The sequence below is a fragment of the Homalodisca vitripennis genome, chromosome X (genome assembly GCF_021130785.1).
Source record: "Homalodisca vitripennis isolate AUS2020 chromosome X, UT_GWSS_2.1, whole genome shotgun sequence".
Taxonomy (NCBI): domain Eukaryota; kingdom Metazoa; phylum Arthropoda; class Insecta; order Hemiptera; family Cicadellidae; genus Homalodisca; species Homalodisca vitripennis.
The window spans coordinates 24,532,707-24,554,563 of NC_060215.1; the positions used below are offsets into that span (position 1 = coordinate 24,532,707).

General features: G+C 33.6%; 1 protein-coding gene across 2 annotated transcripts in view; it reads left to right on the plus strand.

Moving 5' to 3' along the window:
• Positions 1-21,857, plus strand: part of LOC124368800 (paired amphipathic helix protein Sin3a-like) — a 125,926-nt gene that overhangs the window by 38,781 nt on the left and 65,288 nt on the right. For both annotated transcript variants that reach the window (XM_046826181.1, XM_046826182.1), the window contains 5 exons: positions 410-496; positions 3,969-4,156; positions 5,271-5,394; positions 6,495-6,646; positions 20,630-20,906. In XM_046826181.1, coding sequence (XP_046682137.1) covers positions 410-496; positions 3,969-4,156; positions 5,271-5,394; positions 6,495-6,646; positions 20,630-20,906 — 828 coding nt within the window. The remainder of the gene's footprint in view (positions 1-409; positions 497-3,968; positions 4,157-5,270; positions 5,395-6,494; positions 6,647-20,629; positions 20,907-21,857) is intronic.

The following is a 21,857-nucleotide window of genomic DNA, read 5'->3' on the forward strand; positions in this document are numbered from 1 at the left end:
ATGTTCTATAAAGACTGAAAAATATTTGTGAAAGTGGTATGTATGGGTGTAGTGTACTATGAAACAAAGAGAGAAATAAACTATATAGAACTGTAGTCCAGGAATACAGTGGGTAAGAGTCTAGAGAGACACAAAAAAGCCAGTTGCCAAAGTGTAAAAAACTGCGTAGAAGGTGGTAAATTTTTTTGGATATAACAAAAACGATTGATTTACAAATGATTCTATTCTCACTGTTAGAATGCATATTTCTGTTTGCGAAATGTCAGAACTAAAGTTAAAACTCATTTAATACATATGTAATTAATTACATAAAATTCGTATGTGTTGTACAGTTTTTGAACCTTTTGGTCTAGATACACGTGTTGATGACTTATTTGTTTTGCCGTCTGAACAAGTATTTGTTTTACAGCCAGTGGTGACGGGAGGGTTACAAGGAGGGGCTCAGACCCTCACCAGTATCAACACTCTACAGACACTTCCTCCTGTCCGGCACAAGGTCAGTACACTCACTGTCGAAATAATCTGTTTCTGAGGAAAAGTGACCAACGCACAGGGGCACTTGGCCAAAAACTCAAAAGTTTTTGGAGAAATGTGAGATTAGACGTTGTCACGTTGCACCATTTGACTCCCAATGTTCAATTCCTGCAAAACTATTAAGAAATATTGTTGAGTGTAATAAGTCCTCTGTCCTCCAACTTTATAGTCTTCACTAGCCCAGAACTCTTACTGTAAAGAGGGTTTATTACTTTCTTCATTCGGGTTCGGTTTTCATCATTTTGTGACCCAATGTTCAGTTCCTGCAAAACTATTAAGAAATATTGTTGAGTGTAATAAGTCCTTTGTCCTCCAATATTATAGTCTTCACTAGCCCAGAACTCTTACTGTAAAGAGGGTTTATTACTTTCTTCATTTATATGGGGTTTCCATCATTTTGTGACAATTTTAGGAACGATCCAATGACCAAAAGCATCAAGCATTTGTAGCCTGATTCTCACGAGCTCAGTTTTTTGTTGTTGTGTCTGGAATCGTGGGACACCAACAAGTAACAAATCATACAACATTCAAATCATACAAAATTATTTGTACTCCTGCAGATCCAATCCCTACTGAAGTTTTGATCATAATTTCTATCCTCTTCAATCATATCTCTGACATGATCCATATTTTCCTGAGTTATAATGGAATGCAATCTACCTAGACGTTCTCCATTCTGTAGAGAGTTACAACCTCACGCAATTCAAAATACCACTGAATCACAATTGCGTAACACACTTCAACACTTACGTAAGATTGAGATGTTCTGCTCGCTCCTCTTAGTATAAACAGACTTTCTGACCTTTAAAATTGTAGAATATCTTAGCCTGAATATACTGTCTTGATAAAACCATGACTTGATGACTTTGAACTTGGAGTACAGACAACACAGATAAACTGATGAACCCACTGTGCTGTTGAGTAATGTGACCCTTGGACAATCAGATAAAATTGATTGCTGAATGCACAGTTTACCCCTATCTCAAAACCTCGAACAATCAGATAAAATTGATTGCAGAATGCACAGTTCACAAGACTTTTTTTGGTGTAATAAGTAAATACCTAGGTCCTTTGGTCCATGTGATATAACAATGTAATATACTCGTGTTGAGATATTTAGCCATTCATTTAGGTGCCTGGTAATATTCTTTCACTCAAGGTTACACAATTAAATAAATGCTTATGAATACAGTAGAGGTGATTATTTGAATCCGTTTGAGGAAGGAGGGGACAAGTTTAGATAATCAAAACACTGATTTTCCAATATTCAAAAAGTAATAAATAGTATTAACCATAATCTGTAATGTAATTTTTGATGGTATTAATAGTTACGATACAATAGGGACAGGTCATCCCAGTCAAATGATTATCTGCAAACTAGTTATTTGAATTCCAAGAGAGGTCCTAATCCCAACTAACAATCCCAATTTTAATTATATGTAATAAAAATTAAAATACTGTTTGAGAACTGATATTTGTCACCTTCTTCAGTTTCAAAAACCTAAGACGAGACTAAGCCTGCACAAAAATTTACAAATAAAAAAGAATTGTTAATTTTTGTGAGTACTTTAAATATGAGATTTTAAATTTTCACCTGAAGGAGATACATATCAGTTGACACCATTTGAAAGGAGGTGAAATGTTGATAAATGAGGTTTATAAATCACATTGAGGTGTGCCAATTTCTGTCATTGATGAAAAATGTCAGAACAATCCGCACAATTTAATTCGAATATTGATCATGTACAGTAAGTAATCCGGAATGAATGGAACTCAGTCAAGTGTATTTTGTCGACACAATATAAAGATTAGCCCTTTGGAGACCAATGTCCAAGCTGTCAGACAGTCTTACTGTATGTCTGAAAGAAAATTACCAATCCATTTGATAGTTAAACATTTTTCATTGCAATATCATAAAATAATTATTTTTAACATAAAAGCATCTGTAAAAAAAGAGTTATTTATATACTAGTTTACCCAACTATAACAATATCATCAATGAATGTATGTCTAGTTACAAAAGAGTCATAAATCACTTTTATATTCCAAGCACTTATCATTGGCTGCTGTCACCAGACAATGACTGCACATAACCTGTTCTTTGTTCTATTCAGTTATAGTCAATTAGTAAGAGTAGTGTAGATAACAAAAGCACAGATGAAGTTAACTGTAAGTTAAACAAACTTTTCCTCATAGTGAATTAGAAATATCTAATTTTCTTAATTTACATTTTATTAAGGAATATCTATTTTTTAATTTTTATTTTATTTCCTAAAGTTACAAAAATAAAAGTTTATGAACAGCTTGTAATGATATAAAATAAAGTATAACTTCATAAGTAATAAATCAACATTAAAATTATCATTCTAGAATAAGCATTACAGAGTTACAATCATATTGGTAAAACTATACAAAATGAGCCCAGTATTTTTGGCTAATAAGTCTAATTTTTGGCTGGTCTCTAAAGGGTTAAAAAGGATGCTATAAAATTTGTATTAAAAGCTCTCCAGTCTAAATTTTATTATGGACAAACTTCACTACCTCAAAACAGAAATTATACAATTTCGTTTTCAATTATAAACTTCAAATCAAGAGTCTATTACCCCACGATTATTTTTGTTGCCAAAAACAAAGAGAGGATATGACAGATAAAATAACAGTGTTTTTACTGTGTGGAACAGGTGAAGAACCTGATAAATATGTAACATTTAGTCAGGAAACTGAAAACTATCTTCCCAAAAAGATTTATTGTGACTGGACATATTTTTTCCAGTTAACATAACTAACTGATAGAATTCAGAATTGGGTATACAATTGCCTAGTGAGGAAAATGTATTCTTTGTAAGCATTGTCCAAAACTGCACTAGTTCTAGGTACCTCTATAAATAATTTCTTTTGTTTATTTTAGATTCATTCTTTGAGTCCTATGAGGTTCAAATTTCACCAAAATATAGAAATGCTAATTTAAGGCTACCTACTTGGATGATGCAGTGGTACAGAATAGTTTGTGGAACGTCTTGTTTAGTAGGGAGGAAGTTCAGCACAAAGAAAGACTTATTTACCAAGATTTTTTGCTTGTGTATATCGTTGTTTGTAGATCATTATTCTTTTCTCTTAAGAATAATGTTCACCAACTGCGGTTTCAATTTCGTATCTAGTGATTACCCAGTTTACTAGAACTTTTTTCACCTACAGCTCTTTCCAAGAAAAAAGACTATGTTTGCACTTTCTTCCAAGTTCAGCAGGAATTAAGATATATATATATATATATATATATAATTTGTTATTTATTATGTTGGCCGTAGCTCTGCTACATTTGCATCCGATGTAGTATCTTTCCATGGAGTTTCAAGTCTTGTTTTATACTTAATCATGAAAAAATAAAAGTTGGTCCCTAGCCTTATCTTTTACTCAGTATTGATTGTCTGTAACAGGTCCATGGGAGTTCTATGACGCCTACTGTATCTGCTAATGTAACGGCAGCACAGCAGCAGCAGCAGATACAGCGTCTAAAGGTTGAGGATGCTCTCAGTTACCTTGACATGGTCAAATTTAAGTTTGGAGACCAGCCTCAAGTCTACAATGACTTTTTGGACATAATGAAAGAATTTAAATCTCAGAGGTAAAGACTATGTTCAGTAGATAAGACTACTATTAAAAATACGTTGATTTACCATTATAACTGGAAAAGTTTATCAATATGATTACTAATTTTAACTGTAATCTATTGAGCAAATAAAATAAATTCTTGGTTAATAGCAACTGGCTGATGAGAACAGAAATATAGGCCTATTATTGATACACTAAAAGGTATATTTTCCCATTCTATACCGTGTTTAATAACGTTATCGTAATGTTTTCTTTGTTGTCTGTCATGTAAAATATGATTGTAAGAAATATATTGTAAATTTTAAAGTTATTTCGGGAATTACCCATAATTGATGTTGGACAGTAGTTATTAATATTTTTAAAATCTGTCTTAGAAACAGGTCTAATTTATTTGTGTCTGTCCAAAGACGTCTATTTTACATAAAACATTAAGTAATTATTAAAATTCTCGGTCCTGCAATTTTATTTACAGCATCATTGATTGTTATTTTATTTGCACAATCTATTGGAATAGTATTTAGACAAAAACCAATATGAATAATAAATTACAAAAACCACAGTTCTCAGTTTCTCTGTAGACTGGGAGAGTCTCTGCTCCATTTTGTGGAACTTGTTTTACATTACAATGAGACATTGGTAACAGCAAATTTAAAGTCATTAGTTCCAAGTTCAGTAAGTGAATATTTTAGGCAATTCTTCATTTAATTGTATTACATTTGTATATTTACTTACCACTAGCAAACAAAACCCATAATTTGTGTGTTTCTAACCCTAGATCTGTGTAATATTAAACATTCAATATGATCAACCCATATCCTGCACTCTGGAAGCTGAATTTCCAAGTTCATAAAATTTCCATCGCTAAGTTCATAAAACTTACTCTATTTTATATATTTTTTATTATGAAATGTAGATTACTGTTATTTAATGTAAAATAAGTAACGAATTAGCTCAAATTATTTTTTTACATGTGACCAATAAACATTTTGTATAGTTTTGCATAATCCTGGCAATCCTTTATAGGATATTTACACCACACATGAAAATTGTGTGTTTTTTATCATCATATCATATTATTGGTGTTGTGTAAATTCAAATAGAAACTAAGTTTATAATTTTTTATTTAGTATTGATACGCCTGGCGTTATCGACCGTGTCTCAAGTCTCTTCAATGGGCATCCTGAGCTGATAGTGGGATTCAATACCTTTCTTCCTCCAGGCTATAAAATAGAAGTGAAGACAAATGAACAAGTGAGTGTTTGAATAATAACATAACAAAAATTTTACTAATTTTATAAATTAGAAAATTGGTGTCTCAAATTGTAGATCATACAAAATCTCTGCATTAACACTTTCACTACCAATATCTGGTTTTCTGGAAATTCGCAAAAATAATTATGAAATATAATAAAAGTTGTTTCAAAGTGAGCACTGTGTTTAGAATTAAACACTCTATACGTAGATAATTCTTTTGTAGAAAGAAATTGACATATATTCGTGCAAATGCAGAGAGAGTTCGCACTAAGTGCTATCCTCTTCACTTCTGCTAAATGTTTGAAGGTCTGACTTGTAGATATGGTAATAGTTTTAAATAAACTGTACTTTTTTGGTACATAAGTTTGATTTGTTCATATTTGTTTTATAACAGAATATCACAGTCTATAAATTCAAATTCTTTATTGCCAGAACATCTTTACAATGTATAGCAGTGTCAGAAACAAATTCAGCATGAACTATCATCTATGATATACATTGCCTAGGCCTAGTAACAAGTGTCTATCCAATTACAGCATAATAATCACTGATGTCATATCGGCTGATATTAATCAATAGCTTTTTTACACTTTTCTTGAAACAATTAATTTCAAGAGATTTAAGATGAGAAGGAAGAGAGTTGTAGAGTTTAATGCCTGTTTCAGCAAAACAATTTAAAGTGGTTTTAAGACTACATTGAGATATTCTCAGAGAATTTGAGTTTCTAGTCATATGGTTATGTACAGATCTATTTGTAGGTATGGCATATAAATTTCTTTTTGTATATAATAGGCAATCTAAAATATAAAGTGCAGGTACTGTAAGAATACCATACTTTTTAAATAAAGGTTTACAGTCTTTATGTTCACATTAGCTATAATCTTAATAGCACGTTTTTGTAAAATTACGTAACACATCTGTTTTATGTTGTATAACATTTTTTTAGATTGTGAATATGATCTTTGTCTGAGTTTGAAAGGGCTTAAGTTTTTCAGAAGATTGATTAATTTAAATGTATCTGCTGATAGAACTTCTTATTCAAGAACTCTTGAATTTTGTTGAACTTTTACGTGTTTAGTAAGGTGATATTATTCTAGGGTTACTCGTACCAAGTCCAAGTGAATATGCCATCACCGAGTGCTGCCACGACAACACTAGTCCCTGCGGCCCCACCAGTACACCACACGACACAGCTACCCAGTACGGCACTGCCCACACCAACAACAGTTGTTACAAAACCGCTTATTTTGTGAGTAGTTTATTTGAGATGTAAGCGATAGTACAGTATAATGGTTGATAATTAAGTTATAAACTAGTGGTTTGAACGGAGATGCTATCTTGTGTTTTGCATCCTATTTAGTAAATAGATTTCAAGTTAATATAATTGGATCTCATGGCACCAATTATTATTTTGAATGGAAAAATATTTAATATGGAATTCCTCAAGGATTGAAAGATGGTCCATTCTTTTTTGTTGGGTTTATTTGTGACTTATTTGATAATGTTGAATTCAAATTAATATTATTCAGAGACAAACTCCATCAATTAGGGCAAGTAGTAGGAATGACACTATTCTGAAAACAATTAATTTATATTGTTTCTAATATTTATCAGTGGCTAAACTCAAATGATGTGCATTAAAATATTCTCGAAACTAATTTATTAAAGTTTTGTACTGTTCATAACAATGACAAGGAGCCTCCATTGGTTATAATAAACCCTTTGGGAACCATGTGGCTATATATTTCTGCTGTAGAATGTATACTAAAAGGATCATGTGGCAATATTTTACTTTTGACAATTTGGATGAGAAATTCATCTATTGCTACATTATGGCAATATATTGCCAGGCTACATTTATAGTATATAACGCTTTTACATCATACAATATTCAAATTGAAGTGTTTCAATATTCAAATATTGAAATTAGGGTAGCCAATAATTTTGATTTGCTTCAGTATTATTTATTGATTAATTGGAACTGTAAATTTAGTATTTTTCAATATATAATCAGCTGATTGCATTCGTTGTTAAGTAACAGACATTTAGGCCTTATTGTGTTACCTGGAAGAAGATGTAGAAAGAAGTTTTAAACTCTTTTCGAATAGGCAATATAATCTGCTTACATGGAATGTGGATGGCAAAATACATAGTAAAAATATATTTTTTATACTATATATATTTTTGTTTTAATAAGACTATAATTCAATTTAGTGAACATTATATTCATTTCTCATAAAAACTAATGAAGGTATGAATATTTTTCTAGGCAGCATCCAAATTTTCATTTTCAACCTGGTCTTCTTGTTTAAATTGCGGTGAAAAATTTGCATAGTTCAAAAATAATGTCTGGTACTTGAAGGATTAATTTGCATAACCCTTGAACAGTTAAAATTTTTAATTATTACTCTACATAAACTTGAAGTGGAAGATTCACAGACTGGTGACGCATATTCAAAACTGAATAAGCCACTTTTTAATTACAGAACAATGAACAAAATAGGCAACATACAAATTTATCGTTGTCTATCTTGATTAAGTGTTGTCTGCTTAACGATATAGCTTTAAGTTCTGTGAAAATACAGGGAGAAGTGAAATAATTTTTAATCATCAAAAGTTGTCAGTCTGTATAATTACCAAAGCACATCTAAGACAATCCAGTACATACAATATCAATTATTCACAATTCCTTCTCTGTATTTCTATGATTTAGTAATTTTTGCGAAACTTAATTAAAACTATTTTGATAAATGAAGGATTAGACAAACTACAAGATATAAACATTTCTTATAGAATCTCTGCCATTGGTTATCATTATACCCATTATTAAATTACATCATATCTTGCCCTACGGCATGTAGGAAGAGACTAATAATATTAATCATTTTAAGAATATTCTATTTAAAAGCTTAGTCTATCATGTAAATTAGATAATATTTTTGTAAACTCTTGAGTGATAAAGCGAGGTTGCCTCTATCAGGTAATTTTAATAGACAATAGACAATAGACAATAGACTTTATTTTCATATTCATCAAGAACAGAGACAGCGTCAAATCTTAAAAAGTATAAGTTAAAACATTTTTGTTAACTTTTATTAGTAGGTGTTGATGGTCATAAATTCTTCTAGGCTGTATACAGTCTTTTCCACTCTAGCCACTTTGAACATTTTCCTCTTCAAAACTTGTGGGCCAAGGTTCTTAAGTTCTCCTGGTAGCATGTTGTATAACCTGGCACCTGCATAGGTTGGCTTCTTGGCGAATAGAGCTGATCTGTGGGCTGGCAGATTGAAGTCATTGCCATGTCTTGTTTGGCGTTCATGGATATCACGGTTTCCTCAAGCAGTTTTGTCTGATAGCCAGTAATATTACCTCCGTAATGTAAATAGACACCACTGTGAGTATGCCCAAGTTCTTAAAAGCATCTCTACAGCTTTCTTGAGGATTTAAATCAGCCATGATTCGCACTGCACGCTTCTGCATAACTAGGACTCGCTGAAGGTTGGTGATAGAAGAGCCCCCCCAAAGCACTATTCCATAGCGAACATGTGTCTCGAAAAGCGCAAAGTAAGCGATTCTAGTAGCTTCTGGTGTGCTAATGTGTTTAACTCTCTTTAAAACAAAAAGAGCTGTTGCTGAGTTTTGAACACATTATGTCTACATGTTGATTCCATGAGAGACGATTGTCAATTGTGACACCCAAATGCTTTGCAGAGAGCACTTGTTCTAGGTCCAGTGGCAAAGGATACATAATCTTTATGTCTTCCCCATATGATGCATTTGGTTTTGGATGCATTGAAAATCAGATTGTTGTTCAGGCAGTAGTGCTTAGCTCTAGTTATAGATGTGTAGGTGTCAATTTCCAGTGCCTGCACCGACTTGTTGTTTGTGACGAGGACAGTGTCATCCGCGTATGACACTGGATAGCAACCCTCCCCCAAGTGCACCTGAAGGTCTCCAATGAAAAGCACAAACAGTACAGGCCCCAAGACAGATCCTTGAGGAACACCTCTTTTAAATTTCCATCGGTTCGGATGTTTCAACTCTGATATTTCCTCAAGAACCTGTCTGATCTCCACTATGTTTCTTCTAACCCTGCAAGTAACTTTCAAACCACTTTAGTGCTGTACCCTTAATGCCTAAAGAGCTAAGTTTTGTCAATAATAATCTGTGGTTAAGGAGGCAATCGAAAGCTTTGCTTAGATCTAGAAAAAACACTACAAACATTTTTTCCCTCCTCAAGGTTGTCAATGAGGTGCTCAACCAAATCAATGAGGGCACTGGTGGTTGATCTTCCCCGATATGAAGCCAATGTTGTCTCTCTGGTAGGTTGCGATTTATCTCCAAATGCTGTGTGAGACGTGTCAGTATGACCTTTTCCATGACTTTTGACACTGTAGGAATTAAAGAGATGGGCCTGAAATTCTGCACTTCCTTTTTATTACCTTGTTTGTGCAGAGGGTACACTTTGGAGGTTTTTAGATTCTCAGGACATCTACCCTGAGTTTAGGGATTTGTTAACAATACTGGTGATTGGTATACAAACTTCATTTCTGCAGAACTTTTAATATTTTGGAATTTATCCCATCTACTCCAGTGGATGTTTTGGATTTCATAGAAGAAATAACTTTCAGTACCTCCTCTGATGTTACCAATTGGAATTCGTTGATTGCTGTTTCGTAATGATCTCTTGGCTCCTCGATCACTGAAGTTCTGGGAGAATTGTTATTGGTCAGAATATCCTCCGCTGTAGTCGCAAAGAATTCATTGAAGTATTCTGCAATTTCTTTCAGGTCTTCAACTGTATTACCATTGATATTCTTAACTGCCAGACTGTTTCCGAGTCCTTTTTTTTTCGCTTTCCTTTCACTGTTGACAATCTCCCATACAGCCTTACTTTTGTTACTTGCCTCAGCTATTCTTTGTTCAAAACTTTGTTTTTCTGAGTATTCGCAGCTTCATATCATATTCCTTCTTCTTTTGAAAGCTATATATTTGTTCCTCTTCCTTTTTGCTGAGTGCACATATTTTCATTAGCTCTTATGAAAAGTCTGCTCGCAGTTCATCTACTTCTGTGTTGTAAAGCGTATGTTTTCTTTTGTTAATTCTTGATTTTTTAAGGGGGCATGTGATGTCTAGTGCTGTTGTAATTGTACTAATGAAAACTGAGTATGCCTCTTCTACTGTAGGTGCTGACTCGACTCTTTCCCAGGAGTTTAATGCAAGAGGTTTTTGATAGGTTTGAGAGATTGTGAAAGTTGAAAATTCGTTCTGGTCATGTTAATAGGTCTTTTGCTTCACAGTCTACTTCAAGTTTGCAGAGCTGTCCTGTATGATCAGAAAGTGAGGTATGGATAACCTCAACGTTAACATTCCCCAAGTCCAGATCGGTGCATACTACATCTATTGAAGTAGCAGTGGTGGAGGTTATTCTGGTTGGGGGCAGAGGAATCCTTGTTATGTTGAAAGTGGCAAGCATTTCACTTACTGCAGTTTTTTTCTCTTGATTGTGTCAGACTATCAACGTTAAGGTCCCCCCAGAATACAAATTCCATTGTTGTTATTTGGAATTTCTTCCAGCACTTGAGTCATCTGTGTAAGGGCCTCCTCACAGTAAGGCAGAGGGGGGTCTGTAAACACCCAGCACATATAAGGTTTCCTTTTTGCTTAGATGTATTTTTTATACCTGCAATTTCACATAATAACTCAATACTGTGTTTTTCTGAGAGGATACTTTCAACTTCATTAGCGAGGTTGTCTTGCTTGAATATAGCTGTGCCCCCTTTGAGATGATTTTCTCCTACAGAAAGCAGCAACCAGAACATAGTTAGTCAAGCAAACATTGTTGAGTATTAGGGAATTTAGACCTTGCTCAGTTAGTACAACTATATGTGGCTTGTTTATGTATAGAAAGTGGTTTAATCTATCAATCTTGTTGCTCAGTCTGTCCATGTTTTGGTGAAAGATTACTAATTTATTTTTTTGTTTTTGGTTTGAGACTGTTTTGTGTCTGGTTTTTTTTTGTCACGTTTTGTTCTAAAAAATTATCAGCACTAATTTGTGAGTTGGAGAGTTTTGAGAGCAACCTGGGAGCCACCCCAGGGATATCTTTGTACTGATGTGTCATGTAGAGATAAACTTGTTTGTAGACGTTATGTGTAGTTTGTATTCATCTATGTATCGGTTTAAAAAAATTCATCATAACTTTCACCTTCCTTTCGAAACCTTTGCTAGTGCTGGTGGTGTCCTGTGAGGCAGTGAAATAACGATAGGAGCTTTAGTTTTATCACCACTGGCAGTGTAACTTTTTGTTGTGAAACTTGAGAGCGTGAACTGGGAACAGTTGTGATAGGTTCTTGGCCGTTGTGTGATTGGGAGATTAGTAAGTATATCTGAGCCTTTCTGATCTGACTGCTTCCTTGAACCCCCACACAAAAACTTTTTACAGTATTTTTTGTAGCTTCCGTATGCTTGGCAATTTGCAAAGATACACTAGACATATTACTACTCTTAGTTTTTCTAAATACTTTGGTTTTATGTAAGCCAGAGTTTGTGTTTTGTTGGTAAATGGGAGGTTTATAAGAGCCTTGGATTTTAGATTCTGAGACTTTCTGGGCCAATTTCTTTAGTTCATGTTCCAACATTTGTTGTCTTTCTTTAAGATTAGTTATCTCCCAAGCCACTGTCAATGGTAAGGACGTCTCTCCAACAGGTGAGCTCGTTTGAGTACAGACATCTCCATTTATGATTTGACAAATTGCTCCACCACTCTCCACTGCATGTGATTGTATAGTAAGATACTTGGTGACATCGTCCCCAGTAAAACTAGTGCTGGTTGAGCAGCTGCCACACTCCCAGAGTTTTGAACAGAATTGTTTACTGATCTACCATTCGTGTGCTCCTTGTGTGCTACATTGTAAGAACTCTTTGCTATCTTTGTAAGTGGTTGGTTTTGAATTTATTGTCATTGATATTAATTGTTTCAGGGTCTTATACTTGCTAGTATTGTTATATAACATTGATCCAATGTGTAAACGCTTAGTCCATATATCAAGTTTCATCAATATGCAAGTTTAGCGGTTACCTGTTTAGAAGCTTTGATTATATTTGCTATTATAGTCTCGGTTATCAAAAGCAAAAATACTCCACAATCTTCGGAGTTGCTTTGTTGAGGGGTTACACAATTTTCAAAAATCAGTAGTTTCTTCCAAGTTCATATATTTTAATAAGTTTATTTGCAATGATACTTGCTGGAGCTGTATTGCAATTTTCCGGCAGAGTCAAAGTGGAGAAACCTTTTTTTATCCTTTAACATACATAAGCAGACTCCAGTGCGAACCTCTTGCTTGGTTCAGAACACTCTGTGTACCGTCTACAATCACATTAGCATTATTCACAGGCACTAAGATATAGGATCTTTCACACAAATTTAGTGCTTGTAGGTCACTTGAAAATTTATCAGTACATTTTATTACCAAACTCACAGCAGGGCTGTATAAACAAAATAGAGTGTTTCTTGTCATGAAATGATCTGACTCTGCATACTAATTAAGTATCATAGCACAATTGAGTTACAGTTAAACTTGACATGGCATACATTCATTACTGTAAATCAGTACTGTGTTTGAAGAATAGGTGATAAAATGGTCAGTAACAATACATTACAATTTATTATAGGTGATACGTGATTCCATTGAATTGTTATCACAGTTTACCATTGTCTAACTATCCATTGTTAGTAAGTGAAAATAGTTAACGAATCCAAATGGATTTTAATAAATACTGCTCAAGGTCTTAAAAAAACAAAACCTTCTACATAAGTTGTTCATTAGTGCCAGTGTGGGTAGGTTCGTTATATTGAATAATATTTATTTTTTGTTTTTTGCTCTAGTGCTGTATAAAAAACATAAAACCTTCAACACAAGTCTGTTTATTAATGCCAGTATAGGTAGACTCATTATAATGTAGATCGCTAGGCCCAAATTTATAGTTAGGGAACTTTTGGAATCATATTTAATTATTAGTTAACAATATTCTCATCAAAGCTGGTTAGGTCTGGATAGAGGAAATCCAGTGGCGGATCTGAGGTTGATCCAACTCATCCTGTAGAGAGGTGTCCTCTTCTGGTCGTGACGAGACGAGATTGCAAATATTGGTAGCACGAGCCGTCCGCCTCAGATTCCCAGCACTATTCCTAACCAGCATTTAATTCAAAATCACACCTACCCGTCCAATCTTTCGTATTCGAATAACCCTCCATCGGGCGCTTAAAATTAGAAACACCATCAGGCGCTCACGGAGGTTTCCTCCAGGTTGGCGAATAATGGATATCATAGTCGTTTAAACTGTTTTTATTTGTTTAAATATTCATACTGATTTAATTACAATGTAATATATTCATTTTTAGAAATTTAATAAAAATTACACTCTTATGTAATGAATTTTCCAAATAAGAAATTCAAAATCTTAAAAAATGTTATTGTATAATAACAACATGATTAATTTTAAGGAATAATGCAATTAATTGTAAAAATTTTTAACCTACTGTAAATATGTATGGAAATTAACTTAGTTTTTAACTTCTTACAAAAACAACTTACTTCAATTCTTGAGATATTATACAATTGTAATGTCAATTATTGCTCTGAAATAAAAATTTATTCTTTACTAAAAAATTTTTTACACACTGCACAAAATTTCAAAACATTTTCCTTCTGGTTGTTATAGCGACAATGTTCACTCCATAATCATTACTGAAATGTTCCCTAGCACACTGGTACTGTACTAACAAGTCTCTCGTCTTCATTCTCCATTTCACAAAATTCAAATAAAATATATAGTAAAATTTAAAAAGAAACCATCACAGGTCACACATTTAGGCGCACACGGATTATTACAACATAAAAAACTAAACACAATAAGGCGCTCACGGTGATTTCGTCCAAGCACTACAAACACACCATCGGGCGCTCACGGAGGAATCGTCCAGTCACGCACGGAAGTAGACCTCATACTGACACATTTTGATAAATAAAAGCGGGAGGCTATTGTTTCGTTTCCCCGAAAGATGCTCGTGAAGTACACTGCGGGAAACGACTGCCAACATCAGAAAAGTAGTACTATTTTTAATAATAAAACATACACGGAGGAAAACTCCGTTTAGCGCCCGATGGAGGGTTAATATACCCGTGGTGAATATTCAAACAGTGGAGTAAATTACCCCAGGGCAACGACTCATTCCAAACAATGGAGTAAATCACCCCAGGGCAAAGACTCATTCCAAACAATAGAGTAAATCACCCCAGGACAACGACTGATGCCAAACAATGGAGTAAATCACCCCAGGACAATGACTGATGCCAGGAGAGAAGCAGCGACCTTCACGTATATGATCAGATAACTAATTTAGTTGTAGTCATTTAACCCTACATCGGGCGCTAAACAGAGTTTTCCTCCGTGTGTTTTTTATTATTAAAAATAGTACTACTTTTCTGATGTTGGCAGTCGTTTCCCGCAGTGTAATTCACGAGCATCTTTCGGGGAAGCGAAACAATAGCCTCCCGCTTATCTTTGTCAAAATCTGTCAGTGTGAGGTCTACTTCCGTGCGAGACTGGACGATTCCTCGTTGAGCGCCCGATGTTGTGTTTGTAGTGCTTGGACAAAATCTCCGTGAGCGCCTTATTGTGTTTAGTTTTTATGGAGTAATAATCCGTGTGCGCCTAAATGTGTGACCTGTGATGGTTTCTTTTTAAGTTTTACAATATATTTTATTTGAATTTTGTGAAATAGAGAATGAAGACGAGAGACTTGTCAGTACAGTACCCGTGTGCTAGGGAACATTTCAGTACTGTTTATGGAGTGAACATTGTCGTTATAAGAACCAGAAGGAAAATGTTTTGAAACTTTGTGTAGTGTTAAAAAAAAATTTTAGTAAAGAATACATTTTTATTTCAGAGTAATAATTGACATTACAATTGTATAATATCTCAAGAACTGAAGTAAGTTATTTTTGTAAGAAGTTAAAAAGTAAGTTAATTTCCATATATTATTACAGTAGGTTAAACATTTTTACAATTAATTGCATTATTTCTTAAAATAAATCATGTTGTTATTATACAATAACATTTTTTAAGATTTTTAATTTCTTATTTGGAAAATTCATTACATAAGAGAGTAATTTTTATTTAATTTCTAAAAATGAATATATTACATTGTAATTAAATCAGTATGAATTTTTAAACAAATAAAAACAGTTTAACCCATTCACCTACTTCGACGAAGCCATTCCGCCGCGGGCCCTGCCATACTTCGACGGAGCGCTTCCGCGGCAGTAATAGTTCACTTTAAACTCGACAGATAGCTGCACTAATCAAACTATGTTTCGTTTCTATGGTTACTTGTTTGTTTAGAACAATATTTTTTTCATTAGTTGGCTAAACTGACGTAAGCAAAGAATAACAGATGGATTTACTCCGTATGATACCTGTTGTTGTTAGTGTCCGTAAACATGGCTGGTAATAGGTTACGTGACAGTGAAATAGATTGTTTTATGAACGATTCTAATTGTAGTGAAGAATTCAGTACCGGTAGTGATCAATCAGATGTGGAATGAGATCGTGTGACAAGGGAACAGTTTGAAAACTCCGATATTTTCGATTCAGAAGAGGAATTACCAACTCCTGACATTGGACCGGCAACTGACTTCGTAGGCCTTGTCAATGCAGATCAATTCTTATGAATATAAATATAAATATGGTAGGGTATATGAACGATTCTAATTGTAGTGAAGAATTCAGTACCGGTAGTGATCAATCAGATGTGGAATGGGATCGTGTGACACGGGAACAGTTTGAAAACTCCGATATTTTCAATTCAGAAGAGGAATTACCAACTCCTGACATTGGACCGGCAACTGACTTCGTAGGCCTTGACAATGCAGATCAATTCTTATGAATATAAATATAAATATGGTAGGGTATATAATATAAAAACGATATAATTGTGTGTAAATATACTATGAAATATACAAAACTCTTTTGGTGTGTGACTTCTAAGGACAAATAAGGTAGGCTACACAATAATAATTCCATTTCAGGTTTTCATTTTGGGAACAAAATATTGGTGGTGGGCAACATAAAATTTTATTTATAAATAAATTTATGTTATTACCGGTATGTTATAGGTAATATCTCGTAATACCTTCATCCAATTTTTTTTTTTTTTTTACTTTTTTATGCTGGGAGTTTTAAATGGTAGGTAAGCTCAAGAAAACAATGCTACAAAATCTTTTTTGAAAACAATGATTTACTAGAAAGTTACAGCTAAATATCTGCACACCTAAATAATAGGCCAAAATAATGGAATTCCTTGGCCCAACTGTGTGCTAAAGTATTAGTAGGTGAATGGGTTAAACGACTACGATATCCATTATTCGCTAACCTGGAGGAAACCTCCGTGAGCGCCTGATGGTGTTTCTAATTTTAAGCGCCTGATGGAGGGTTAATATTAGCTTAAATTATAAACTTTTATAACATAAATTAAATTAGACATTTATTTTATTGTTCATAATTTTAAACTAAGCATCAGTATTAATAGTTCAACCTTAACATTTTTAATTTTTTACCTTTTTTATAAAGTACATTTCAAATAATTTAATATTTATTAATTGAACTACTAACAGTATAAGTATCCTGTTCAATAGCAATAGTTCAATATAAGTTACAAATTATATAACCAAGTTTTCAACAATTTCAACAATAGTTTTCATTGATAATTACTCGTAACCTGAAGTATGCTCTCCAATAGCCAACAACACTGTATTTATTTAATTAATTATAAGTGTATTGCAATAGTATTATAGATATTACTTTGCTCGGATAACTTTCCACGTAACTATTACAGCTGCAAATCATTATTTCAATATTTCATAAATACACACGCATTGAAAGATTAACACATTGAATACGGAGATCGAGTATAGATCAGGCTGCGTACACAACGGCGTGCGTGCTAGCCGGACCTATACTCGGGCTCCGGTACTTAATTCAATACGTTTAGGTTTTCTGTAAAAAATCGGATTTAGTTGTTTCAGACTATTTCCTATGTTATATTGTTTATATTTATACATCTTTTTATAACAAGTAACAGTTGTGCAGCTGTAAAAATAGTATTTTCATCTATTACACAACTGCTTAATTACGTAACCAAGTGATGCGAGCATTGTTATTTATAAACAAAGTTCTACTGTTACTGAATAAAGTGATAAATGTTGGTTTAGTGATGGTTTAGTTTATTTTGATTGGTTTCTTAGTGATACAAGTTTTATTTTTCTTGACCATTGTGTAAAATGAGTAATCATTTAGACAAAATAACAATGCACATATATGATGTCAGATTCTGAAAATGATTTTGAGGAGGATGATCGTATTTTTAATGAAAATAAAAGATCATCTGCGATTCGGTTTGAAAGAATCTTGGGTCAAATTTATGATTCTGGATCGTAGGGTGAGTTCATCAACGATAATGATCCTGATCCAGATTTTGAGGTTAGGCCTAATGATCAAGACGTGAATGATGCTGAGTATGATTATGATAGGCCTCCCTTTAGTACTAACACGAATACTTTCTTTCTTTTATGTTAATTTTATATCAAAAACACATTTATAGAACATTAGGTGGTTAAAAAAACGTTTATACAACATTAGGGGGTTGAAAAATAAAACGTTTATACAAAGTTACAATTTTTCAAATTTAATTTTTTTCCATAATTTTGTTTACTTTATAATTTTGTTCAAATAATTATTTTATCATAAAAAGGCACATTGTCTAAAACTGTGTATTCTCCTCTTTAATTTGATACATAATAATTTAGGTTAAAACAATGTCTTCATAATTTAAAAAATCTTTTTAAATCACAAAAAACGGCCAGTATACTGAGTAAATTCAATGTTATAGGCTTAGGGTTCAATGTGTTAATATCTGAAGTTTGTAATTTGTGTCTGTATGTGTGTCCAAAACGAGAATTTGTCGTTCCACTTCAATATAGTATATTACGATTTATAGCTCATAATTGTTATTGTTTAAGCATTCCAAGTATAATCCGAATTAGATTCTCCTTTTATAGTCTATAACAATTAAAGTTTTCTACACTGAAGATATGTCAGTTTGCCATCCAAGCACATAATTGAGTTGGCAGAGTTACTCAGATCCGTTTTTAAAATCACTCTAACTTTGACACAACTTTAACCCTTTAAGCGTCATGAAAAATTAGACCTAATCTTTGATAAAGTTACAATTTTTTAAAATTTCCAATGTGTAAAGTTAAATTTTTTTTTTCCTTTCTGTATGTCAAAATAGAGTTATTTAACGGTGAATAAAATTTGTTTAGCCCTTTTTGGATTTCCTAGGCTAATTTTTAACTTTTGAGAATATCGTAGAATAGCAGTGTAGTTGTCACCAATATTTTTTTATTTATTCAGTAAGTATGGGAATGAAACACAGTTTTATAGATAAACATATACTATATTACAAACCAATAAAATTAGAAAAATACAAAAGTAGACAAAGAGTGTTTATTTGGTGGCGGGCTGTCACAACTGCCATTCCGCGCGTCTCCCGCAAGCCACTGTTATCACGTGGACTTTGAACCTTCTTATCGCTCGGCAACTTGTAGGACAGCCTTGCGGGGCTTGAATTATGTTTCTTGCTTTCTAATAACATCCTTATGACCGTAGTAAAATATGAAAAAGTTTGGGGTTGACCAAGTAATTGCTCAAAATTACCGAGTCTTCAAATTCCGAATCGTCTGGATTCGCCATTCACACGAATAATGGTAAAAAACACTAAATAAATACTGGAAACTGCTGTACATAATACGAATAATTTACTTTAAAAAGAATAGGACACAACAGAAAATTAGCGATAACCAAAATACATATGCGTGTACCGGACGCTTCCCACTAACTAACTGGCTAGATGCCTTGACGGGAGCTCCCGTCAATGACTTTGTGAAAGGCACGGGGCCACGCCCGCTAGACAGTGTTTGGCCAATTAGAAGCAACTGCCACTCCCATTGTAACAGAATTCGAGGCGGGGCAACCCGTCTGTATGTCGCATGACTACTAGAACCATCTAGCAGCAAAATATTCAACTAACATAGCAGTAAGAAAATAAAGAATGCAAAAACGCGGATCCACGGCAATGACGTTTTGAGCTTGTAGTGGCCCTCCGCGGATCCGCGTCAATAACGCTGGAAAAGTTAATTATTAGTCAATTCCAAGACCAGTCAACTTAACCTAACATAGAACCAACTACAGGACCAAAATTAGGAGAAAACTTGAACCCAAAACAAAAACATATTTTAAAATACCTACTGCAGCAATACCCGGACACCATAACATCCTGTCTCGAATAACAACCAAAAAAAATTGTCCGTTCAAAACCTTTTCATTATTCTCCACCTAAACTGAAAGAGCTAAACAGTCATATTAAAGACCTACTGAGTAAGGGTGTTATTCGTCCAAGTGACTTTCCATATTCAAGTCCGGCGTTTTTGGTCCTGAAAAAGAATGGTAAAAGTCTCATCATGGTGGTGGACTACCGTCTCGTAAATAAAAAAGTAGAGTTTGAGAACATGCCTATGCTAATGGTGGAGTCGGCATTCCAGTATTTAGGAAAGGCTTCTCATTTTTTCCCTCCTGGAACTTGTAAGCGCTTATAATCAAATTCCTCTTGATGAGAGTTCCAAAAAATATACAGCTTTTGTCACAAGCACAGGGTTGTTACGAGTATAACTATCTGCCCTTCGGCCTAGCATCTGGTGCTATGGTTTTGGATTAAGCTCGATTAAGGAATTTTGGTAGACTTTTTACTCTTGGACTTATTAGAGAAGAGTTTTTATCTAGAAATATGGCTAAATATTCAATTATTGGACAAAATATGTATTCACTTACATATGTATACATTGGTCAACATAAATGTGGGTGTATTTACATAATTTAAACCAGTTGAGTCCGTTAAATTTTCCGTGGACAAGACAACTAGTCAATTAATGTGTAGTAAATTTACTTTGTAAATTCAGCCCTTGATATTGTGAATAAATTTGTACTATACATACTTACTTATTTAGATACATCGCTACAGGAATCTTTTGATAAATACATGTAATCTGTGTTTATGAGCAGAATGAAAGCAGTAATAGATTACTTTTCTTAAGGCTATTTGATGATTTTTCAGGACAAACACAACGATAGTAACGCATGGCAATAGTGCGTCAGCATCGGCTGCTGTGACAGCAGCCGCAGTCGCGGTAGTTCCACCTACTCCACATCCGCCTGTGCCGTCCACTCCACCACCTCACTTTACTAACCACACGACACCCTCCATCACCCAGGTACAGGCACATCAGGCTGTGTCACAGGCCCTGAGTCATGTCGAGAGTTCACAGACCCCCAGCCCTCAGAGCCAGCCTGTTGAGTTCAACCATGCTATCAATTACGTTAACAAAATCAAGGTGTGTTACCCATCAAGTTTTTCTTAACCCTTTTAACCCCAGCAATTTTTCCATGGACTTGCCAGAAAGCCCATGGCGATAAGGGACCGTAGTGCAGACTTGAGGTAAAATACATCTAGTTTTCTTATTTTTGAAGATAATTTTGAGGTTTTTGTTTTAAATTGTTCACAAATAAGTTTACTTTTAGATGTAATAGTTAAAAAGTACTTTTACAGAATGATTTGTTTTTTAGCGTATATATACATACAATTTTTTTGTTTTTTATAGTTTGGACATACATAAAGGGCAGAAAAAAAAATTGTTATAGCCCCTGAAAAATGAACCAATTTTGTTATACACATATTTCTTACTACACACACAAAATTTGAAGAACTTACCTTGATAACTGCAAGAGATATATCCAATTCATTGTATTGCTGCATAAGCATTTCTTCATATATTTCCACATACATGTCAGTAAAAGTATACAGATATGTATACTTGTTTTTGCACTTCTGAAATAATAACAATTGTAAAATAACACAAACTAATTGTAACAATTGTAATTGTTTGTAACACTAAAACTTGTTTAATTTTTCAAAAAAGTAAAAGAAATAATATAATGTTTACAATATTGTAACGTGTCTATAGTAAGGTTATCTTCTATAAACCAATTACAACTATTTTTGTTTTAGTATAAGAGCGAGTGTTTTATAGTGTTCTGAACTAATAACCCTTTATTTTAAGAATGCACAAGTTCCAATGGAATTCAATAATTAAACTCAGTATAAAATAATAGTAATTTTAATACAATTTAAAATCAATAATACAGCAACGCCAAGCTATCTTTTTTACTTTGAATTTATTCTCAATTATTTCTTATTTTTAACCCATCAAAAGTTCACAAGTCCAGTCTTAAAATTAACAATCATTCAATAATTGTGTCCTTCAAGTTCTCAGTGCTAATGTTTT